Source organism: Festucalex cinctus, chromosome 7 (genome assembly GCF_051991245.1).
Source record: "Festucalex cinctus isolate MCC-2025b chromosome 7, RoL_Fcin_1.0, whole genome shotgun sequence".
Taxonomy (NCBI): domain Eukaryota; kingdom Metazoa; phylum Chordata; class Actinopteri; order Syngnathiformes; family Syngnathidae; genus Festucalex; species Festucalex cinctus.
Genome location: NC_135417.1, coordinates 6,112,500 through 6,137,083, shown reverse-complemented (window position 1 = coordinate 6,137,083; position 24,584 = coordinate 6,112,500). Strand labels below are relative to the sequence as shown.

General features: G+C 50.3%; 2 protein-coding genes across 2 annotated transcripts; one reads left to right on the top strand and one right to left on the bottom strand.

Moving 5' to 3' along the window:
* Positions 1–712: 712 nt before the first annotated feature.
* Positions 713–19,669, top strand: iqgap3 (IQ motif containing GTPase activating protein 3). The gene is made up of 38 exons (XM_077526332.1): positions 713–906; positions 2,101–2,188; positions 2,749–2,905; positions 3,232–3,309; positions 3,672–3,748; positions 4,875–4,942; positions 5,022–5,135; positions 5,505–5,683; positions 5,891–5,972; positions 6,035–6,198; positions 6,983–7,055; positions 7,118–7,281; positions 7,342–7,502; positions 7,563–7,666; positions 7,744–7,889; positions 8,734–8,824; positions 9,733–9,900; positions 9,968–10,110; positions 10,180–10,350; positions 10,412–10,495; positions 10,717–10,788; positions 10,925–10,994; positions 12,373–12,581; positions 12,647–12,799; positions 12,869–13,032; positions 13,506–13,730; positions 13,798–13,938; positions 14,010–14,094; positions 15,226–15,464; positions 16,248–16,380; positions 16,457–16,586; positions 16,659–16,779; positions 16,844–16,931; positions 17,371–17,574; positions 17,637–17,800; positions 17,972–18,091; positions 19,305–19,413; positions 19,479–19,669. Exons 1-38 carry the CDS (start codon positions 879–881, stop codon positions 19,590–19,592), a joined length of 4,881 nt encoding a protein of 1,626 aa, XP_077382458.1. The 5' UTR covers positions 713–878; the 3' UTR covers positions 19,593–19,669.
* Positions 19,500–23,991, bottom strand: ankrd34a (ankyrin repeat domain 34A). Its single transcript, XM_077526333.1, has 2 exons — positions 23,744–23,991; positions 19,500–22,283 (listed from the first exon to the last, which is right to left on the bottom strand). Exon 2 carries the CDS (start codon positions 22,240–22,242, stop codon positions 20,647–20,649), a length of 1,596 nt encoding a protein of 531 aa, XP_077382459.1. The 5' UTR covers positions 22,243–22,283; positions 23,744–23,991; the 3' UTR covers positions 19,500–20,646.
* Between the last annotated feature and the right edge of the window lie 593 nt (positions 23,992–24,584).

Genomic DNA, 24,584 nt, shown 5'->3' with positions numbered 1-24,584 from the left:
CGACCATTTGTGACATTTGCGATCCGGTTTTTCAGTAGCCATTTAAGGATGAAAAAGAAATGCAGGAACATACTTATTAAGCCGACTTTGGATGTCGTCGTCCTCATGCTGTTGGAGTTAGCACGCATCCGTTCACACTCTTTTATTAACGCCGCAGCTTACTATTTTTTCTACGTTTTGCATTTGAAAACTTTCATTTTTTAAGTGAAACAAGTTTTGAGAACAGCATTTAATGTCTTAACAGAGGCGTAAATCCCACCAAAATAAACTCAAAGAATGTAGCAAAAAAGTCAACCATTACTAAGAAGAAATTCACCTATTGTGTGATGGGTCTTGGGAGATTGCGGCTTGGAATGTTTTGACCAGCGAAAAATGAGGGAACACTGTTCTGTAAGTTTGACATATCCTTGACAGCACTCCTGAGAAGAGAACATTTATCATCTCATTCTCTTTCTAATGAAATGTGCATTTAGTGATTGTCCGTCCCGGACTTGTTGGTAAAAGCGAACACCAGACACGGTGGCATTTTCGTCCTGGAGACAGAAAATAAAAGAAACGAGTCAATTCAAGTTGGGTGCGCTTAGCCAATGGCAACGCAAGATGGCCGCCGGTGGTCTCAGCAATGTGACCCATAATGCAATACGCGCTCCGCTCAGCCAATAGCAGATGCGTCCCATCTGCCAGCCAATCAGAGAGAGGCGCCAGCTTTCAAACCCAAACCGGAAGTTGCCGACTTAGGTAGTTGGCTCAGCTGTTGCTTCGCTGCTGTCAATTTGTTTGCTCGTCGCGCTCGCTGTTAATTTCTTGGAAAAGGTTCACTTTGTTCGAAAAAAAACCTTTGACTTTGTTTTGCTTGTGGGGAAGGGAAGACGTCAAACATGGCGGAAACCAGCGCCCAGAGTTACTGTGAGTGGACAATCTTTTTGTCACTTCTTCACATGATCAGACATGATATAGAAATGCGACTGTTACGTCCTGGTATTTAATTGAGACCGTACTCGAGATGATGTGCCTTTTGTGGAAATGCGTCTAATGCTGTATCCCATCCAAGTGGGAACAGCAAGTCGGACTTGTAACGCAATCTAGGAAAATGTCAACCACAAAGACGACTGATCGTGATCAATTTGTTTGTTTTGTTCCTCAAAACACATTTTGACTTGCAGCAAGCAAAGCTGCCTTCGTAATTTGCTTTATTTATGTAAATGAAGGCAGTGGCTATTTTGCCGTGATCGGCAGCTCGTGACCGACGCTATTTGGCCGTGAACGGCTCTGATTGGTCATGCCGCCAGAGCGATATATTCTAGGCCTGGCGTGAATCGACAATTTTTACCGTGATTACAGTAGGTTGACTGTCAATGGGTTATTTTAGCGTAATGTGTTGTGTCGGCCGCTCAGAATTTATTTTATTTTGCCGTGAGTCCTGCACTGTGCGTGGTTCCTGCCTTGCTTCACTCCCATCTGTGTTCTCAGTTTGTTTTGCCACCGTACATACCAACCTAAGCCTAACCCTAACCTTCAGAACAGGCTTTACGTCTCTTGAAATGCTGCCATCGCACCTTCGACATCTTTAAATGTGGTCAATTGCTCAACAGAGCAAATCCAGCTCCGTCACGACAGCATGAACAGTCCATGGCAGCAAATATTCAATTTGCGAGTAAATACGTAAAACAAAAAGGCTCGTTCACAACTCCCGACTGGCCGCAAGAAATGCAGTCAAAATTAAGGCCAATAAAAAGGCGGCGCGACCGCTCTACCCACTACTCCACAAGGTGCTACACGTTCACTGGCGTGGACTTGTGCCATTCACGGCAAAATAAGCACTGCCTATCTTGTTAGCATTTCAGCCCTTTCACCAAATAACTTGATCCGGGCAAATGGTATCATATGTTTGTAGCAAATCACGTTTGTAGAATGATGTTGAAGAGCTGAGCTCAATCAATGTCATAACAAATGAAGAGGTGGATATTTTTTGGGCTACCGCCCCGCTCCCAAGTGTGGGTCCAGGCAGCGCACTTTTCCTGGTGGCAGGTGGTCAAACGTTGACTTGCAAACTGAACACGAGCTTGTCAAGTATTTGTGTTGTGTGCGGCGTGCGTGCAGGTGGGCGTCTGACTGCCGAGCAGATGGACGAGCAGCGGCTCCAAAACGAGGCCTATCACTACCTGTGTCGGCTGGAGGAGGCAAAAAGGTCGGCTGCTCATTTCTTCATTCTGTCTAGTGTCCGCCATCTTAATGTCAATTCGAAAGTCACATTCATTTGATTCCAAAAGAGTCTCCTGGGGCTTCACAGTCCAGACCCAGCTGACAAAAATTCATTCAAACATTGATTGACCCTGAACCATCTTGACCCCACATGATGAAAAACACCAACTGGGGGAAATGAAGAACACACTACTGAAATGACACGTTTGCGCAAATGACTCTTATTAATAATAACAAATGAGATTCATTTCCTCTTTTCTAATCATTTCTCACGATAATTATCAACGATTGCACGTTCCGATAAACCCAAACGTGTCAATATGCAGCATTTTGGCCTCTACGAGTGGAAATATTTTTCTTTTTTTGTTTTTGTTAGTAAATGAGCACTTGTAGAACATTCCTAGGAAATGGCAATGTGCAATCACTGTTGAGAACGGCAACACAACAAGCAAGCACACGTGTGTCGCGTTTCGTTGACACGCAAGCGAAAGCTGAGCAGGGATCACATGCTCACTCTGGGCCAATGGCGTCTCTCCCCCCCCACAGGTGGATGGAGGCGTGTCTGGGGGAGGAGCTTCCCGCTCCCAGCGAGCTGGAGGAAGCGTTGCGGAACGGCGTCCTTCTGGCCAAACTGGCCCATCGCTTTGCGCCCGCCGTCGTTCCTCTTAAGAAGATTTACGACTCGGAACAGCTGCGCTACAAGGTGGCGTCCTTTTCCTTCCTGGCGTAATCGCTACCGATATTCACACTCGCCAATATCAAGTACCGCTTCCATTTTAGGTATGGCATGCATACGTTTCCACTTGGAATAAAGATCTTTCTTTCTTTCTGGGACGTGATGTGTGCCAAAGTGTCAAACTGGCACAGTGTGGCGCCAACTACTGGCCAGAGAGAGACACTTTTTTGTTTTTTATCTCTTTCTTGTGAAAAAATTGTTAAGGTGTTGCATTCAAATGACTCAGACGAGTGCAATTAATCCCAAAATGACTTGAGTGAATGTGTGACACATTTATTTATCGCCTTTTTCAGGCTGTGGGTGTTGAATTTCGTCACACAGACAACATCAACCACTGGAGAGACGCCATGATGGCGCTTGGGCTGCCGTCGGTGAGTAACCAACTGCTAACGGCAGAGCAGCGTGCAGAGGCCAGAAGACGGGAAAGAGCCTTTTCCATTGCGTCACTTCCACACTCTAATGGACTTGCTTGGCCCTGACTGCTCGCTTGTCCACCACACTTTTACCATGCCATACGGTTACAATAGAACCTACAACATATAAAATGGGGTTGGTCCTCTAGTGGCCTGCTTTTAGGCTGGGCAGGCCCTGAATGTAGCCAAACGTTAGCATTGCGTTACAGTAACGTTAACGATGCCAAACGTGAGACCACTGCCTCACAGCACACGGTGTCCTTTTTTGCCTGTCTAGTTTAGTTTTGGTAATTTTTATTTATTTTTTTGTTCTTGTTCAGATCTTCCATCCGGAAACCACCGACATTTACGACAAGAAGAACATGCCAAGAGCTGTTTATTGCATCCATGCACTCAGGTGACGTCCGTCTGCCCGTCAGTCGCTTTCTCCTTACTCTGTTAGTTTCCTTGTCTTAGCTGTCTTCCTTGCTAGCTGTCTGATTAGCCGTCTGTTACTTAGCTGTCCCTGGCATGTGACGTTTATGTTCGTCTGCCGCCCCTTGAAGCTGTTTCACAATACCGCCACAGTTGGACTTGACTGTCAAACGAAAAACAACACAACAAAAACAATTCCACACTTTGCGTATTTCAATTACGGGCGCGTGATCGTATATTCAATTTCAGGTATGGATTTTCCCGAAGGTAGAGAGATTTGGAGTGGACCCTGCTGTCATATCGGGATAGTTGAGTCGATGTTTGTGTCCCCTTCCGTGCCCAAGTTGAATGTGCGCATCCCCTCCAGCTGCGGCTGGACGGCTAATGTGGCTCAACGGCAAAAGTTGCCTTTGCGTCCGCTGTATACACAGCATCAAGGTCCCTCATCACGACCTCTCGTAGTGTTCAATGTGCAAGGGTGGTGGATGGAGGAGTTGAGTGAATGAATGAAATCAATGAATCATTGTTTGTATTCATCTTAACTTGATGATGATTTGTTTATTCCCTAATCTCTAGTGTTGTTCCGATACCGTTTTTTGCCCCCGATACTGATTCCATTAGCCAGCTTTGCAGTATCGGCCGATACCATACGATACCTAAGGTTTTTTTCCCTCAACATGAAAAAGCTGTCATGCCAATGGTTCAGAGCATTCAAGGGCCAATAGGATATCTTAGATCGGCATGCAGTGAACATGTCACATATCAGTGAATGTCGTGCACGAGCAAGACACAAGATCTGCATCCAAAATCCTATATTAGTGTTGGAATTAATGTTATCGGCATGTTACTTGTGAGTACTCACCGATACTGATACCACTGTTTTAATGCAATATCGATATCGGAACAACACAACTAATCTCCCAGCTGTACTTCTCTCTTGCTGTTGTCTTTCATTCATCTACAAATCGACATTTCATTTAATTGGAATGGACTTTTTCTACTTTTCCTAGAATAGGACAAGTAAACTCAACTGAAACTCGACCCTCCTTACCTGTGTGTGTGTGTGTGTGTGTGTGTGTGTGTGTGTGTGTGTGTGTGTGTGCGCGCAGTTTGTACCTGTACAGACTTGGCCTGGCTCCACAGATCACCGACCTTTGCGGGAAGGTGAAGTTTACAGGTAAGCGTGGATCCTGTTTGTCAGAATTTGAAGATCCGCCAGTCCGCCTCTGTGCTGATGACATATTCGTAATGTGAAGTGGAGGAGATCAACAACATGCGGCTGGAGTTGGATAAATACGGCTTGCAGCTTCCTGCCTTCCATAAGATTGGAGGAATTCTGTCTAATCAGATGTCGCTGGACGAGGCCACAGGTACGCAGTCGGCTCTTTTGCTAGCTTTGTCAAGCGGAAGACAAAATCATGCAACGTATAAAAGAAGCATTTGCATTGCGGAAATCTGACAAATGTTTGCAACTGTCAATCTGACCTTGTTCCAGCCAGACTGACCATTTGTGTCAAACTCCTCACTATATCGCTACAAAAGTCTTTTCCATCGAAAGGATGAAACGACCAAAAGCCATTTGGAATCATTCACTCAATTTGTTGGATGTTTCCTTTCGGGTACTTGATTTTGTAAAAGTCTGCACGACAGAGCGGCGAATAAGCCAAAATGTGCTCTTCTCTGCCCGTCTGCCACTGGAGTTGCGTCATTTGCCAAACACCCTCTTGTCGTCCCTTCAGTGCACGCGGCGGTGATCGCCATCAATGAGGCGGTGGACAGACGCGACGTCGGCGCCACGGCCGAGGCTCTGCGCAACCCCAACGCTCAGCTGGATGGCCTGCAGGAGGAGCTGATGAGCGTCTACCAGGCGACGCTGCTTCAGGCCAAACGAAGGAAGGCGCAGCGGGCGGCCGGCGGGGTGAGTGCAGCTCGCGGGCGCCGCCGAGCGGACACGAGCGTGGCCGGCAACCTTCCCTCCAATTTTCAATGCCGCTCTGTATTCACGGCAACTCTCGAAGATGCAGGCACGATTCCAAACTGGTGCTCTGTTAAATGTTGCTTCATACTGGTGAGTGTCGTGCCGCTTGACTTGTTGGGTAATAATGGTGAATTTTGTCCCATTCAGGGCGGAGCCTTGATGGAAAAAGATCTGTACGAGGAGTTTCTGACTCGCCGAGAAATCCAGAACATCATCAACACGGTCAACGGTGAGTGTTCTGACCGTAACGCGGGATGGCGCAAGAGTTAAGGTGCTCGTGCGTGTGTGCAGTGCGGCGGGCAGTGGAGCTGGTGGATGAAGCGCTGGATGGCACCGACGAGCGGGCTCTTGTGCGGGCTCTGCAGCTGCCGTCTTTGGCCCTCGGGGGTGTCCTCGCCGACAACGGCCGCTGCTACCTGGAGCTCGCAGCGGCCCAGCGACACGCAAAAGCGCCGGTACGTCATCTCATGCGATCCAAGTGAGAAGTTGTTACAAACAATTTTGAAAAGATGTTGCTAGCTTTTTCCCCGGATGGAGACGTCACATGTGGGCGACACGAGCACCAATGAGCAATCAAAGACGATCCCCCAGGAAGATGGCGGGTCATGCCGCAAGGACGTCAATACTTTGTTAGGCTTTCATTATGAAATTGCACAAGATGTTCTTCCGGACTACAATTGCTGAGTTGCACAAGTCAATCAGCATGTTGTGAATATGGCCCACCTTCGTCTTCATTTTGCTCACTCTCGTCTCCAAACGTCCAAAAGTTGCCATTGCGGCCATCTGTGTGCAAAATCATCAGCAGGGGGCGCTCATCATGCCGCTCGCTCACGTTGCCGCCGCGATTAGCTGCCCACGTGGACTCGTCAATTTTGCTGCTATTTTTTCCCGATTTGAGCGGACAAAGCGAGTTGGATGAAAGAAGCAGCACAGACCAAACAACAAATGATGCGCGCAACTTTTCGCTTCTTAAGCAGCCCCGAGTTGATGTTTTCCGAGGCGAGTTTCGGCGGGAGTGACTTGGCAATATGAAGGTAGGGCGGGGCCAGCGTATTGCACCAATAGACTGACTTGCTGCTGTACAAGGCCAGCCAACTCGGCCAGGTGGATTGTTTTGTTTTGTTTGTAAAGCTTTTGGCTGCTTTGCCTGGCAAAACTTACTACTAACAGCCTAGCAATCGTGTTAGCAATAGATGTTGATCACATGATTGACGGCACGTGTCACTGCGCCGCCTTCAGGAGCCGCTGGAGCGCGACGAGCTTCAAGAGGTGGTAGACGCTGCCAATCGGGAAGCCCACGCCTCTGTAGCCGGTGAGTCAGACAGCAAACCGGATGTGTCCTCTTGCGCGTGTGTGACTGCGTTTGCGTTACAGGGTGGGCGGCATTGGACAGCGTGAACCAGTCGTTGCGAGGCGACGACCCCCGACACACGCTCAGCTGTCTGATGTGCTCTGACCTGCAGCTGCCATCTGTCTTCCCGTGTGCGGCGTCTCTTTATCACCAGCAGCTGCGGCTGCTGCAGATGCACACCGCCCAGGTATGCGCACACGCACGCACGCACACACCTACGCAGGTGATGTTGCGGTGCATCCTGCAGGGGGCGCTGCAGCAGGAAGAGCTGTTTGTTGCCGTGGAGATGCTGTCGGCCGTGGTGCTGGTCAATCAGGCGCTGGAGGCGGGAAACCTGCGGCAGCTCGGCTCCTTATTGGCCAGTTCCTCGCTGGGATTGACCCATGTGGACCACGCCCTGATGGACAAGTAAGGGATGTTGATGATTATGATGATGACAGTGAGGAACGTGCACCCACCCCACTGCAGGTACTTTTCGTACCTGTGCGGCATGAAAGCGTCAGCGGGCCCGGAAGCGCTGACATGGAATCAACTCGAGGAGGGAATCAAGCTGGCCAACGAACAACATCAGCGTACGTCACAAAAGGCAACATGCTAAGGAAGCTAGGCTAATGGCCTCAATCAACATGCGTGACCTCTGACCCTTTAGAGATGCTGGCCCTGCGAGCGGTTCACGAGGCTTTGACGAGCGCGGACGCCGGGCGGCTGCTTTCGGCGCTGCTGCTGCCCCCGAGTGGCGTGGAGGATGTCCTGCCTGCCAACGCCGGCCGATATCTCCGTTTGATGAAAGCTCAGGTGAGCGCACGCATGCGCATGAACCAGGGCTGGAAAATTCATTTGGGATTTTGATTTTGGCTTCTCACAGTCTTCAAAACGGTCGACTCAAAGAAAAAGCATCATCGTGTCGAATGTTGCACGTGCATGTTGCCGACATTGTGAAAGCATCCTAAATGCACCATGTGGCATGTGAGTTTGTGTGCCGCTCCTGAGCCACCTTGAAGCTGTTTGATGACACCTCAGTTGGACTTGACTGTCAAACAAAAAACAATTCCACATGTAGCACATTTCAATACACGACCCGCCGCCTTTTTTTTTTTTTTTTTAAACATCACCAGTGCTAATGCTAAAGTCAATGTTACATACCGTTGACATGCTAATAGGAAGTGGACTTCCGGGAGTGATGTTCCTTCACGTCAAGCAAATTCACACATGCACACATGCAACGCCCCCCCCCCCCCCCCCCCCACCCCCGTCCTCCCCCCCCAACACACACACACACACACACACACACACAAACACAGTCTTAACATTGGTCCAATTCTTCCCAATCTGTGGAAAATTTACGTCATGAATGAACTGAGCTCAATCACAACTTTCTTCTTCTATATACATGCACGGTACCACACTGCCCCTGTAGGCCATCGCACATACAGCACGAAGAGCCACAATTTGTGTGCAAAGAATTAAATGAGTTGCATATATTTAGCCCATCATTTTTGGACTTGTCAAAAACGAATCAGGTGTTCAACATGCACGGAAGTTGAGCATTTGGAGTTTTGATTCATTTAGATTTGAATATCCATCCCTTAAGTGGCCAGCCCTCCCGCACTAAACGTGAGGTCATGTGTTCTCCAACCAGCTGAACAAAGAGGCGGGAGCTGAGCTACGGTTGGCTGACATCCAGGAAGCGGTCAGACGAGCCAATCGGGAGACTCGGGAAGCTTTGAAGCGTGAGTCTGTCACATGATTGTTTGCTTGCACTTTTGGGGGGTAGAAGAATTCAAACACAAAAGCTTACCAGAGGCAAAAACCATAAGCATCAATTGCAGTCATGTTGTCATATCAATCAAAAGATCATTCATTTAGTAGCTATGTCAACATTTTGGACTATTTGAAAAGAAAAAAGATTTTCTTCAGCTTGTCTGCTTTTGCAATAAAATGACCTATTTGAAACACTTTTTCGGTTTAATTATTATTTTTTCTTTTCTCGTCTTAATTTATATTGACTTTTGAATAGCATAAATCCAAATGAGTAGCTTTTTAACCAGCAAGCAAGAAATAAAATAAGTCATTTGACACAATTCATCAAAAAGGATGCTTTTACATATCAAACTTTTATCGACTTACAGTCTTTTGACTTTACGGCGCCCGTCAATCATAGTTCTTTTTCACAGTAATGACATTTTCAAGATGTGTTGTTGTTGTTATTGTTCCCTCCAGCAACGGGCGTCCATCGAGCAGGTCGACTCGTGTTGAAGTTTCCAATAGCTCCGCTTTGCTATCCATCAGCAACCAATGGCCGTGCACAAACACCAAATATTGTTTTTTTGCCATTCGGGGTCGCACAATTGTTTTTTTTTTTCTAAATGACTGTACAATGACTATATTTTGATGAAAATAACGGTGAAATCTGACTTGTGGAAATTGGCAATACATTGCCAGCATAGGAACGGAAGTCGGCCGTCACTCGTCAACTCGCTGATAGTTGATATTCATGCAATCTCTTTAATTTGCCTTTAGAAAGTTATGTGAGAGGGATCCAAATATTTTCAAAGCTTTTTTTTTTTTTTATTATGACTTGTTCTCTTTGGGATGGTATTCCCCCCCAATAAAATGTGGGTTTCCTGCTTGCGTGCAGTGTGTCTGTCGGTGGCAGCCGTCAATCAAGCGGTGAAGGAGAATCAGGCGGCGCAGACGCTGCGCGTGCTGTCGTTGCCAGAGGTGGCGCTGCAGGGCGTGATGCGCCGTTGCGCCGCTGAGTACCAGCAGCAGCTGGCCTCTTTGTTGCAGCGCAAGGCCAGCGCAGGTGACGTGAAGCCTTTGACGCGGCCAGGGGTCACAGGTCAGCCACTCAGACTGCCACCCGTTTGCAGGAGACAACAAGAGTCCGTGGGTGCGAATCCCAACGTACGAGGGCTCCGCCTTCTTCTTCCACCTGCGCCAGCTGGACGGCACATGGGAGGAGCCGCCCGACTTTGTCCACAACAGCGTGTTCCTGGACCGCTGCGACATCCAGGTGAGGCCCGGTTGCATGAGATGTGTGCGGCTCCGCCTCTGTCGTTTCCTCATCCTGGCTCGCCCGCAGGAAGTGGTCAACAGCGTGCGCGCGACGCAGCGGCGCCGAGAGTTTTGGGCCGACAACACGGCGCTGGTTGTCCGGCTGCAGGCCGCCGTTCGAGGATTCCTCACCCGCCGCCGGCTGGCGGCTCGCCGCAGTTACCTGTACGGCCATGTCCGCGCCGTCGTCCTCATCCAGGTGATGAGCGTTCGCTGGCGTGACTTGCGTCTCCCGTGACTGACCAGCGTTTTGTCTTCAGGCTCACTGGAGGAGGTTTGTCCAGCAGAGGGCGTACCAACGGCGCTTGCACTTCCTCCACCAAAACTGGAGGGCGGCGGTCAAGGTGAGGCGTCACCATGTCTCGTACATGCGCTCGCCAAATGTCTGGCAAGTTTGATGTCATGCTTTGCTTCATTGCAGTATCTGTGCTCCCCACCAGAGGGCGATACAGTGCCTAAAGTTGGATTTTAGAGCGCTTCCTTACTTGGCATCTTGTCAGCAATTGTGGAGCGGACGTACGTGCACCATTTTACATTTGACATGACTGCTGTTGCTTGTCTTCAGATTCAAGCCTCGGTGAGGATGTGCTTGGCCAGGAGGAAATATCTCGCACGCTTGAGCTTCTTCCGACAAAACGTGAGTGTGCACGTGATGAACACAGCAGCCAATGAGACGCAGACAAGATGGTTGGAGGTGACAGTGTCATCTCGAAAGGAAGCTGACCAAGTCACCTTAACTACCGATTGACTTTAGCAAGCGTGTGCTTCCACAGGTGGGCGCCGTCATAAAGATCCAAACTTTCTTCCGAGCCAGTCGGGCGCGGGCCGAGTACAGAATGCTGGGTAAGTACTCTGAGCGGGCGCTAGGCCAAGGTCAGCCAAAGGTTAAAGGTTAGGTGATTCTTGACACGTTTTGCGACCTTCGTACTCAACGCGGCTTCACCCCACTCCATAACCTCCCAGAATATACAAGGTGGCGTATCAACAACACTTCAACACAACGATAGAACAATTTTATTATTACTATTAACAAAAAAAAAACTATCAACAGTTGGGGATGAAAAGTCTTGATACATTTCAGCAAATAAATGAAAGCAAAGAATTGAGAATTGCTGAGTGTTTCTCATTAATGACTTTTGAGTGTTGTCATTAATGACTTCTTCAAAACTCGAGTCGCTTAGCGATGATTAAAATATGAATGCACTTCGATAGCGCTTCATCTTCATCATATGTTTCCTAAGGCTGACGTGTATGAACTTGTCTCGTTCAAACATATTGCGTTAAGCCTCCAATGGCCATTGATGCAGCATACTAACGGAAAGGTTTTCCAGAGAACTTCCGTTATGCTCCAGGATGTTTTTCTTTGCTTCCAACCCATTCAAATTCATAAACGTCACAAAGTGACTTTGCTTCTACCACCAGCGTCCGTTTTTGCAAACTCCCTTGCGTCTGTTGTGAAGTGCGTTGTGGCCAACTGGGTCAGTTTGTCTCGGTTTTTGCACATTTGGTGGCGTAAAAGCGCAATATAATGGTCCTTATGGCAAATGGCTCGCCTGCATGCTACTTGGAGGAGAAAAAAAAACAAAAACTGAGTTTTGGTCTATGCGGGCATGAAAATCTTTCACATTAATTTTGCCGTCCCAGCGGTGCCCCCAACCTATTTGACGAGTGCCCGACGAATATGAACGGACATCATTTTGGTCTAAGTGTTTCTCACCTCTTTCACCCCTTAGCCGTTTTCATGCCTGTCGATGTTTAACCGCAGATACCGGCACCTTCCTGCTGCTGACACACATGGGGCCGCCATCTTACATGTGTCTGTTTGTTGCCAAGAAATTCATTCGAGCTCTTATTTATTTGGTGATTTTGAGGTGGATTGTTTTGTTCCAAACGTAAGTCATTTTCTCAATTTTTAGTCGAAAGAGACTACAAACAAACCCGAAGAAGCATCTTAGTTGGTCGTGGTGAACTGGAGTTCGTCACCAATAAGTGTCCATGCGGAAACACCAAATATTAAATATTAGCGGCCCCTCCGGCAACTTCCAGGTGGTGCAAATATGTTTTAAAAAATGATTCCAATAGCTTGGACGCATGCACTTTTGCGTCGGCCACTTTTTTTCCCAAGCCCCTTTTTGTTCCCAGCCCAGCTTCCAAATGGTCTGAGGTGCGCAAACAAACGTGCAGAGCCTAAACTGATGTTAACAGACTGCTCCCGTGTCAGTGCAATTGGACCCGCCCCCCCTGAGCGTGCTGAGGAAGTTCATCCACTTGCTCGATTTGGGCGAGGACGACATCAGCGAGGAGGCGGAGCTGGCGCGTCTTCAGCAGGAGGTGGTGCGCACCATCCGCTTCAACCGGCAGCTGGAGGCCGACCTGGACCTGATGGACCTGAAGATCGGGCTGTTGGTGCGCAACAGGGCCACCCTGCAGGTGAGAGGCCGACCAGACGGGCGCCTCCTCGGTCCGCCGGCGCCTTACCTGTGCACCTCCCGCAGGAAGTGGCGTCTCACTGCAAGAAGCTGACCAAGAAGAACAAGGAGAAACTGTCGGAACTGATGGACGTGGAGAGGAGCAAAGGGCCGACGGCGCTGAGCCGGGAGCGCAGGCGCAGACTTGAGGCCTACCAGAACCTCTTCTACCTGCTCCAGGTGGGTCACGGTGGGGGGGGGGCCTGTTTTGGATTCGGCGTGCGCTCAACGCGTGACGTCTTGTTTCAGACGCGGCCGTCGTACCTGGCGCAGCTGATCTTCCTGATGCCGGCGAGCGGCTGCACGTCCTTCGTGCAGATGTTGATCTTCACCCTCTTCAACTTTGGAGCGGACCGTCGCGAAGCCTTCCTGCTGCTGCGTCTCTTCACGCAGGCCATGCACTTTGAGATCAGGTGTGCGCAAATCCTCGTCAATGGGATGTGTGCTGTGAAAAGTGAAAATGTAAAGAGTAACTGGACTTGCTGACTTTCGTCCACATGAAGACCAAATCATCATCATCATCATCATGATGCATGACAGGCTGCAAGAAATTCCTCTGCATCATGTCCGCCACCTCAATCCTCCCTTGACCTCAAGCCTTTTGACATTGGTTCAAGCAGCTCTAACAATAATAATCATAAAAACAATAATGACGCAGTTTAGGAACTGAGTGAGGAATTGAAGTGCAAAAAGTTGAAAGGATGCCAGACTTGTCAAATTGTCTTCAAATGCAAGCCCAACCTTTTGGATTGAAATGGAAATAATGGAATCTGCTGAAGCTGCAAATGTTGTTTACAATCTGTTGTCTGATTTGGAATGTGAAGGAATTTCTGATTTGAAGGCCTCCACTAGGGGGCGGCGTGCTGACGAGCCTGCTGCATTTCAGGTGCAAGGTGACGGAGCCCCAGGACGTGACCCGGGGGAACCCCGTCTTCATCAAGATGCTGGTGGACTTCTACCGGCATGAGGGCGGGTGCAACATCCTGCGTGAGGTTGTGGGTCCGGCGCTGCGCGACGTCCTGGCGGACGGCGACCTTGATGTCAAGACCGACCCCCTGGACGTCTACAAGAGCTGGATCAACCAGACGGAGAGCCGCAGCGGACTGAAGAGGTCTGAGCGCGTGCTTGTCCATGCTAGACACCCGCTATACGCCCGCTCACCGCTCGTGTCCCGCCAGTTCTCTTCCCTATGACGTCTCCCTGGAGGAAGCGCTGTCTCACGCGGAAGTGCGCCGCCGCGTGGACATCGGCGTGGTCAACCTGTGCAACCTGACCCAGCGAATCCTCCAGGCCATCACCTCCAACGTCAACAAACTGCCGTAAGTTGACGGCCGGCGCGACTGCTGCCGCCTCCCCCCTCGTCACCATTTTCACGCTTGCGTTTGTGCAGGTACGGCTTGCGTTACACCGCCAAGGCTCTTGGCGACGCCCTGAGGGACAAATTTCCCGCTGCCGGCGAGGACGACGTCTACAAGGTCATCGCAAAACTTTTCTTATGGGCTAGACGCCTTGGACTTCCGGAAGTCACACACCCATGCCGTTTCCAACCACCGCGTCCCAACACTCGCTCCCCCGAGCCTGCGCCCCCCTACCGCGTGCTCCTGCCGATGAGCACGCAGGTCATCTCAGCTCTCTGAAATGCTTGGGACAACTGAGACGGACACACTACGCACTCACACCCATCCACAGGAGCGTGCAAAGGCGCAAGAGACGCGACGCGACGCGGCCCACACCACGCAAACGGCAACCGGAACAAGTGCAAGTGTGTGAAACCTGGAAGTCGGAAGTCCCGCCTCCTCTGTGCCATTGCGTCATGTGCATGGGAATGCCATGATGTCATCAATGGGGTATATGCCGCAAAGGAAGTGAGACTACTTCCAGGTTTCCACACTTAAGCTTTGATTCCGGTTCCGGTTTGCGCAGTGTGGGCTTGCGCTCTGACTTTGTGCCCAGTGTGTCGATCTCAGTTGTCACAAATGTTTCAGATTGCTGAGATGCCCTGGGCAGGAGCGGGAGCGCTCTGTTGGGGGTGCGCAGTGGTCGGGATGCGAGTGTTGGAACGCAGCCAGCACTGACCGGAAACGGCGCTGATGTGTGGAAAAGCCGGAAGTCGGAAGTCCGTGGCATCATCTCCATTGATGGAGAAATCAGCCCCGTTATGAGGTCATATAAAATGAAATTGTCGATTATGGCAAGCGGTCAGCACGTCTGCCTCGCTCATCACGGGCTACGGGTTCAAATCCGAGCTCTGGCTTTCCTGCGCAGCGTTTGCATGTTTGCTTGGGGTCGCGTGAGAAAACTCGGGCTTGTGTGGCCTTTCGTTCGCCATGCCAAAAGATGTTTGCTCAAAATTGCCGTTTGTTCAGGGTTCGGGTTTACTTTGGGTCAACCCGAACCCAACGGACATTGAAATGAAATGAAAGTGATGGCAGCCGGACGGCTCGGCTCGCCTGAGGGAAGTTTGGTGCTTGAGACGAGAAGACTTCATCAAGTGTTGTTGCGTAAAGTGACAAAGCCTTTCCGGCGGCTTTTGACTTGAAATGAAAACATTTTGTGATGCCATCGAATGTGATCATAATCGGTGTCCGTCCTTGTGTGTTGACCAGGTGGTGTGCAACCTGCTGTATTACCGCTTCCTCAACCCCGCCATCGTGGCGCCTGACGCTTTCCACGTGTTGGAGCCTTCGGGGGCGCCGGCGGGGGGCCTGCGGCCGGAGCAGCGCCACCTGCTTGGCTCGGCGGCCCGCCTGCTGCAGCGCGCCGCCGCCGACAAGCCCTTCCTGGGAACGGGGCCGCACACGCTGGCGCTCAACCGCTACGTGGCACGCGCGCACGCCACCTTCAGGTCACGACGCAAACTTCAACAGCACACTCCGCCAACTGGCTTTTTTACCCGCTCACATTTTAATTGTGCATCGGGATGAGCAAAAAAAATAAAAAATACGTCTTGACAAGCAGCCACATTTGCTCACCTAAACATTTGCAGAGAAGGCAACACTTTGGAAGAATTGATGTGCCGCCCGCCGCTATTTATTTGGATGCACATTTTCAAATGGACAATTTTTTGCAAAAACAAATTCGGCAAACATTGACCCGCCCTAATTGTACATCATAGAGCCAATCCTCGCGTTAGCCGACTGACGTGATTGGAGTGCTCAGAAACATTACCACATATGCAGCATTGGGGGGGAAAAAAAAGAAAAGTGGAGCGTCTTCAACTGCTCCCAATTGACAAATGAGGAAGCGTTAAATCTCCAAAGTGTTGAAGTAATGTCAGGCCACAAACATTCTTGAAAATAAATGTCAACATCTTCTCAATTTGTGTCATTCCAAAAATGTAAGTCAATCTTGATTTGGAAGTTGACAATATGAGTGTGAAGAAGGTTGGTGAGCCACTTTTGCGTTCTGGCAACTTCTTGACACTTTTGCATCTTCCTTAGCTCGGGTGCCATTTTGTTCTCGCTGCATTCAAGGTGTCTCACATTTTGCCGAAAACTCATCAACCTGACCTATACCAAGTGATTTCCAAACATGCACGCACAGGCCAATGAGGCGAAGACGAATGTTTGTTGTCGTATCAGCTGCTGTCTCCGACCGCATAACGACGCGTGATGTTGTGCCACGGCAGGAAGTTTGTGCGGCGAGCGTGCGACGTTCCCGATCCGTCGGAGCGCTTCGGGATCGACGAGTACTCGGAGACGCTGATCGTCAGCCGCCCGCTCATCCGCATCTCGCTGGGCGAGCTCGTCCATACGCACAAGGTACGTATGTGGGCCAGATTCAGTTGGCTGGCGCTCGGTCACATGACGTAACGTGACGTGTCGTGTTGGCTTGCAGCTGTTGCTGGAACATCGCGAGGCTTTGTGTCCCGAGCCCGGCGACCCGCTCAGACTCGTGCTGGCGGAAGTGGGTCCTCTTCCCAGCCTGCAGGAGCTGGTGGGGAGCGCCAACATCACCACGGCGGCAGGTACTGGCGCCATCTGCTGGATGATGATGATGATGATGACAGTGACACCGACTTGTCGATTGTGTTTGTCAGCCGATCCGGGAAGCGAGTGTGCCTGGAGCAAGACGGAAGTTTCTCTGACGCTCACCAACAAGTTTGAAGTTTTGGACGAGCGTGCCGAAGACTCGGCCGACGCGGGCGCGTTGCTGCTCTCGTACGTGCTCCACCTACCACGCGAACTAACCGGCGGACGCTGCTAACGACGCTTTTATTTTCAGCACCAAGCAGCTGATGGCGGACGTGATCCGGACGCAGGCGGGAGAGACGCTCGCCGACGTCCTTGCACATGCTGCGTCACCCGAGCAGGTCAGATTGCGCTTCTCCTCATCTTTGTGCCAACGGCGGTGGCGAGGCGAGGGGCATTCCACAATTGCTTTAAGAAAGAAGACGCTTGATTTGATGTTGTGTCCCGCCGTTTGTCTTGCGCCTTTCTGACTGGAAAAACGTAGAAGGAGTCAATCGGCAAACTGGAGACAGCGCCGCCATTCCCGTCTCGTTTGTTTGTCTGCCGTTTACACATCTCGTCTTGTTGAAATGAGGTTATTCATAGGAATCATTCATTTGATAGTTTGCTGAAAATGAGGCAAATATTTCTCACAAAGACAATTTGTCATTTTGATGAGTTGGCTGCAGTCATCACATTTTCCTCATCGGGTCCGAATCCAATGACGCATTGTTGCCTTATTGTGGCGTGCGGCCTGGCGCTTTCCCGGGATGCATTGCTGACTGTCGCTTGTGTAAACAGGAAATGCGTCATGAGGAGCTGATGCGTCACCGCGCTCTCCAGGACGCGCGCACGCCGGACCGAATGAAGAGGAGGACGTCCGGCGCCGCCCTCAGCCTGCAGGAGAAGAAGCGCAAGATGAGCAGAAGCGTTTGCCGTCTGGAGGCGTCGGGCGTCCTGCCGGCCACGCGCGGACATCAGCGCATCCTTTGCATGATTGCGCAGGTAACACCACGCTTCCGCTTTCCCCTCAGCGCCGAGTCGATGCCGTTTCTCGCCCGTCACAGGACATTCGCAGCCAACGCGTGCGCCGGCAGCGCCGAGGGGCGGAGCTCGTCAAATTGGGTCAGACTCTGTGCGGCCTGCGCACCAAGAGCGACTTCCTCGGCCAGCAGGCCGACTACTATGCACATTACATCACTTGCTGTCTGGACAAGCTGACGGCCGATGCGTAAGTGACTCTCCTCCGAAGCTTTTGTTCAAATCATTATCCTGATCTGTACTTATTCTTTGGTTTAATAAAGAAAAAAAAGAAAAAGAAAAATAATTAAAAAATAAAAAAAGACTCTCCGCCGAAGCCCCGCCCTCCCTCACGCCCAACGTCCGTTTTGTGGCATTGCAGCCGAGCCGGCGATAAGAAAACGACCGACGGCAAGAAGAAGGTTCCTGTTGTGAGCTACACGGCCGCGCGACTGCACCAGAAAGGCGTCCTCGTCGACATCCACGACCTGCCGCACACACAGTCAGTACATGCGCGCACCCTCACAAAAACACGCGTCACGTCATCTTCAATTTGTGGAATGTCATATTGCTTTACTATCGACCCAAAACAGCTTTTAGGATATTTATTTCCTACAAATGGATGCGATTGGTCCGTCCCCACATCATATTTTCACAAGGAACACAAGCACCCAAGCACCATTTTCAAGAAGCCTGATTCAGGAAGTTGGAACACTGATCTATATGTCCGACTGGATGGCCCATGGGCCAAGACTTTTGAGGTCGTGAGGCCGCCATATTGCTCCTCCCAAAAAACGTTTCTCACCATACCATCCGATACATTTACAGTATCGAATATTTGAGACAGTACTTAGTAGAAATCATCTTTTCAATTTGTGAAACATAAACTTCAGACATTTGACAACTTGCCTTATATGTATAAATTACATGCCCAATGATGTTTAGTTCAGGAGGAAACTTGTATTCTTTTTTTTTTTCTTTTTTTTTTTTTTTTTAATTAAAGAATTATAACCATAATTCAACAAAAGATGTCTCTGCCAAATCTAATATTGGGGTCGAAGGAACTGAGCGATAAAAGAAAAAGGGGGTCTTCAAAGCAGCACATACCGTCCACTTGTTCATTAATTTTTATTTTTTTTATTTTATTTTTTTATTTTTATTTTTTACTTGTTAAAAAATAGTGAGCAACCCCCCCGCCCCCCTCTCCGTCTCCGGCCTTCTACTGACTGTAAGAGCTGTATATGTCTCATCTGTAAATATAGCGTATAGTTGATAGAATAGTCTGCTGGCGAGGTGGGAGGAGCAAGATGGCCGCCCTGTGACTTCAACGGCTTTCACTGGCCTGTATGGGCTATCGGCTATCAAGTCATATGTACAGCTCAGTGTGAATAACAGACCAGCTAATCGAATCTTATTTGTTAGCATGTTGACCTTTGACCTCTGACGAAGCTAATTGAAGTCATACAAAGCACTTTTCATCCATGCACTTTTGCAAAAACTCGAATATTATGTCAGCAATCGCTAACATGAACTGCTCATCATCATCATCATCATAAAAATGTGAAAAATGATACATATAATGTGCCGTGTTTAAAAAATAAATGAATTAATTAATAAAAAAGATGACTTTTAATGAGTTTTACATGCTGAATTGCGGTGCGACGGACGTAAGAGTTGTGCGCCATCCCATAATAATTGGTCTGTTTGGTGTGAAGGTTCAAGAACGTCCTCTTTGACATCGTCAACGGTGCCGAGAAAGGAAGCTTCCTGGTCAAAGCTCGCTTCCTCGGCGTCGACATGGAAGAATTCCACATCAAATACCAGGTAGCCGAGCTAAGCCGGCAATCGATCAATCGATCCATCCATCAATACCAAATGTGCGCGTTTAGGACCTCCTGCAGCTGCAGTACGACGGCGTGGCGGTGATTAAGATGTTCAACAAAGCCAAAGTCAACGTCAACTTGCTCGTCTTCCTCCTCAACAAAAAGTTCTTCAACAAATGAAAGGAAATCTCAACTCTGATTTATCATATATGCAGATTTCATCTTTATTTTGTCAATAAATATCTTGTGTAAGACAACACATGGTGTGATTGATGTGAGCAGCACATTGACAGATTGCTAATGCTAATGCTAGCGTGTGCGAGGCCACTTGAGCTTGTCAATATGAAGAAAGATGATCACGATGGATTGCGAAGACCGACTGGTGGGAGCAAAATCACTTTCAACAAATGGAAGCAAGCGTGACGGTTTGTTGCTTTTAGCGCCCCCTAGCCAAGAGAAACAAACGAGCATGTGCAGAAAAATCAATAGCGCAAATCAATCAATCAATCTCGTGTGGAGTAGAACTTGAAAATATTTCAGTGCAGCAGCGAGGGGTGGCGACCTCTTTTTAGCCCCGCCCCTTCCCTTCTGGCACCGCTTCTGACTGAAGCCCCTTTTCTGCTGTACCCGTTCTAGCTCAAACTGGCCTGGGTCCGGGTCCGCCCTGTGTGGTGGCTTTTCGGGACCGTGCGGTTCCAAACGAAGTCTTCCTCCCAAACTCTTCCAAGTGGCACATGCCGGCCGACCACATTGGAAATATGCTCAAGACTTGGCAGTGGGTGGCTGGCTCAGGCTTGCTTCGACCTGGAATTGGATTTTTATTCCACCTCCCCCCACCACAGATTGTCTTTTGCGGTCATGTGACAGCGATTCATATTTGGAATGCGACTTGTCACTCATGAAATCTCGCGACACGATTCCGTTACTCCCAGAAAAGCAACGGAGGCCCCACGAGAAAACGCCAGTACCGATTGGTCACAAGATCACATGCATGCATCAACGCTCAGACCGAGACTACGTGGACCGGATTCAACGTACACGTCGTCAAATACTTGAGAGGAATCTTTCATAAACATCCACGCTATCGAAAGGTGCAACAGACATGAGCAAACATGGCAAGGAAAGAAATAACTTGTCTGTCGTTCAGTTCGAGTTAAGCGCGAGTCCCCTCAATGAACAGCAGAATTGCCCCCCCCGAGGGCCAAGGCCCACCTGGCCCAGTCCCATGAAGAAGTCAGTCGCCGTTGAAGTCGACGACCTTCTCGGTCAGAATCTCCTGGAATGTGGAGAGCTGCTTCATCTGCTCCGTCTGCATGGAGTGGCGCCTGATCAGCTTCTTTTTGTTCTTGAAGTCGGGTGCGCGTTTGGGCGAAGCCGGCGCCACCGGGACCAGGATCTTGTGAGCGCCGTGGACCGGCGACGGTGGCTTGCTGTTGGAGCGGATATCCCGGACGGCTCTCTGCAGGTTGATGTTGAGCGGCGGAAGGAAACCGGGCCTGCTGTGGGATACGCGGTCCAGGAGGAAGGTCCCGGAGCCGCGGCGCTCGAGGAGTCCGGGGCTGCGACGGCGCATGGCCGCAGGCGACGCCGAGTTGGGGACGTTCTCCAGAGACTCCCGAGACGAGCTGGCGACCTGCGAAAGCGGGGACGTGTTGTACCTCCTCCGCTCTACCGGCGCCCGCCCGCAGTTTGGAGATCCGGGGATGGATTTGGGGCCCGTGTGGCCGTCGGCCTCAAAGTGCTCCGTCCGGATCACTTTGGGATGAGCGCAGACGTACACACCGGCGGTTTCTAGGGACTCTGCCGGCGGAGGCGGGTTCCTGCAATACAGGATGTGCTGTTGGTGCTGTTGGACCTTGTCGGCCCAGGAGGAGGGGGCGAGGACCGCGCGGTCCTCCGCGACTTTCGGCGAACTCGGCTCGTGAGTCTCGATGCTGTGTCGGCGCGACAAGAGAGGCCCGGCGGGCTCGGTCAGGCACAGCCCGTTGATTCGTTGACTTAAACGGCATACGGCCTCCGCTTCCTCCGGATGGCCCCGGACCCTCTCCTGAGGAGCCCCGGCAGAGGCCAGGGGTGCCACCAGGCCCCAAGGCTCCGAGTTGAGCCTCTTGAGCAGCTTGCGAGGCGCCGCTGGCGGCGCTCTCTTTTCTCCCTGAGGGCGGCTGCTGGGCAGCGGAAACGTTGAGGCCGGCGGAAAGCTGAAGATCCCGTCTTGTCGCCTGTCCGCCGGAGATGAGGTGGCAATCTCCACGTCAGACGGCGACATGCAGGCGGCGGGCGTGGACACAGGCGACGCCGCCTTGTCCGCCACCACGCTCGGGGACGGCGGAGAATTGAGATACTGCTTGGTCTTCTTGGTGCCGGACGGAGACGTGTCGCTGGTGATGATGATGACCTCCTTGCCTCGGGCCCGGCAGGCGTCCAGCAAGACCTGCAGGGTGTCGCGGTCGCCCTCGTTGATGGCGTGCATGAGGGCGGAGCAGCCCGAGTAGTCTTTGAGGCTGGGGTCGGCGCCGTTGTCCAGCAGGAGGGCCACGGCCTCCTTGCCGGCGTGCTTGGCGCAGGCGTGCATCAGGGCCGTCCTGCCGCTCTTGTCCGGGATGTTGGGGTCGGCGCCCTTTTCCAGCAGGTAGCGCAGCATCCGCAGGCGGGCGCGGGGGTCCTCGTAGTCGGCCAGGCAGGCGGCCACCACCGGCGTTTGGCCCAGGTCGTTGCCCTCGTTGACGTAGGCCCCGCCCTCCAGCAGCAGACGGCTCAGCCTCAGCTTACCCTGGAAGACGGCTTTAAGGAGGGCGTTGCCTTCCATCTGCGGGGGGTCTCCGTCCGCCATGGTGGGCCCGGCCCGGGGGTCTTCTCAAGACGTCGCCGCACCTGGGGAGGGGAGGAGCCCAGAGAAATTGTTCATCGCCGCTGCTTTCGTGATGGCAGCGCACGCTGTCGTCCATGCGGGCATTTTTTTGGGTTGTTTTGATCGTTTCGATTATCGTGACGCTTTACAAACATTTGTTACGCGCAGGTTGACGTCGAAGACAGTCCTCCAATATGACCACATTGGTCGTTTTCAAAAGGTGCCAAATTACGACCAAGTGTTGCGTATTTTAGTTTAGCGCCCTCTAGCGCTCATGTTAAATAGCGCAAAAATACTAAAGAGCGTTTCGAAACTAGTTTGTCTGGTCCAAAGACGAGTGTTTATCCAACTGAGCTATTCATCCAGTTGTACTGTTGACTACATATTTTGTTCGTGATGGCTACATGTTTTTGTGCCTTTTCCTAATCTCAACCATTAGTGTCCCATGTGGGTGTAATGTGTACTGTACAAGCCTCGTCCTAACCTAACCCCAACTAAAAATGAAGATGGTGATTGTTACTGGACGGTTAGCTCAGTTAAGTTAGCGCTTAGTCTTTTGCAGAGAAGAACCGGGTTCGAGTCTCAGTTTGGTATTTTTTAGCTATTTAACATTTGCTAAAACAGTACGTGACACATGGTCTCATTTTGGTGCATGGTAAAATGACTAAAATGGTCTTTATTGTTGGAGGACTTGTGACGTAGACGTCACTTGATTGAACAAGTCAGAGGTCAGTTGGATATTTAGCGCAGAAGTTGTTGTCTTTGAGCTGTTGATGAAAGAAGCTTTCTTAAGAACAAGATACGAGTAGTTATAAAAAAAAAACCTCTTGCAAGCCGCCCAATGTGAATTGCGTTGACGACGACGACGTCAAGATGGAGCATGCGCGCACCACATGACGTCTGTCGGGATGGCCAAAAGGAAAGTAGCACTTGCGGAGCCTGTTTGTTCCCACTCCGATGTTTCCGACATCCGCTTTGCTCCTTTGCTTTCATCCTCGTGAGTCACCATGGCAACCTGGAGAGTGCCATCGCAGTGATGTCACCGTTGCTATGATGGTGTAACAGTGACATCACAGCTGCTGGTGATATCACTGCTGGGATAATGATGATGACGATGACAATGAAGACGTCACAGTGACTTGGTAGTATAAACAGCTAGGCTTGATTTTGCTAGCAAATATGCTAACGTTAGCAGCTGAGTGACATTTGATTTTGGTGTCATGAAATGTTTTAGCATAGCATCATTGACCTGACATGTTGATGTCACATAGCAGCCAAACGATCGCATGCATGCAAGCGATGATGATGATGATGATGATGATGATGATGATGACGATGATGATGGTGAAGATGTGACATGTCAAGACTCTCGCCAAAACGCCGCACGCGCACAAACGCGGGCGCGCGCCAGCCTCCCGCGACTGCGTCATCATCAAAACAAAGAGAATTGTTTTTTGGGTTTTTTTTGTTTTTTTTCCCCTACCGCTTAACGAGATAATCATCCTCATCATCATCTTCATCCTCGTCATCATGTTCCTAAGAAAGCCGTGGAGCATCTGACGCATTGATCCTCCTCCTCCTTTTCCTCACGGAGCCGTTTAACCCTTCGCTGGCTACCTCCAAGTCACGCGGCTGCGTTAGCATTAGCACATGTCAAGCCAACTCCACCGTCTCCATGGCAACCCAGAACCACCCCTGGTTTGCCGAAGGCACGCTGTCACCGCTGCGGTGGCTTCCCCCCCCCCTCCCCCTTCATGCCCCTATTGGCCCCACCCTGTGCACGCCCCTGCAATGCCTTTTAGGCATTTCAGAATCGACGGGCCATCAATCAAACCAAATCACACCATTCTTTCTTTCTATTTTCAATGCCTTCCTTCAAAACAACTCAACTGGTTTTAACACGAGTGTCATAAAATAAACGTCCAATCAAAAAAGATGATTATTTTGTGGGCAATTGGGGAACGCCCTACCTCGGTTTGAAGGTCCCTATTATTGTTACTGACTACTTGCATTGGGCCCAAAAGTCACAATTGAGCAAATTTCCCATAGTTTTCAAAAATCGATACTAATGGCCAGTCCAGTTTTACAAATGATTGACCAACCTAAAGTGTTGAAAGTGGCTTGCACTTTTTGATGACGCAATTTGGGGTCCCCTGAAAAGGGACTTTTTGGAGGTGCACACTTTCAGGCCATCACCATCGTTATGGTACTTTCTTTTCCTTTCAACAACAACTTTATGAATGCCAGATGCATTTATTTCACGATGAACAAGAGTGCCAAAAATAAATATCAAATGAATTCAATGTATCTTGGAATGGATAAAT

Excerpts from the sequence above, each read along its gene's own strand:
- iqgap3 (XM_077526332.1), top strand. The coding sequence starts at position 879 with ATGGCGGAAACCAGCGCCCAGAGTTACT. Across the intron at positions 10,111-10,179 it reads TGGACCGCTGCGACATCCAG|GAAGTGGTCAACAGCGTGCG; the intron begins GTGAGGCCCGGT and ends GCTCGCCCGCAG. Across the intron at positions 13,033-13,505 it reads GCCATGCACTTTGAGATCAG|GTGCAAGGTGACGGAGCCCC; the intron begins GTGTGCGCAAAT and ends GCTGCATTTCAG.
- ankrd34a (XM_077526333.1), bottom strand. The coding sequence starts at position 22,242 with ATGGCGGACGGAGACCCCCCGCAGATGGAAGGCAACGCCCTCCTTAAA.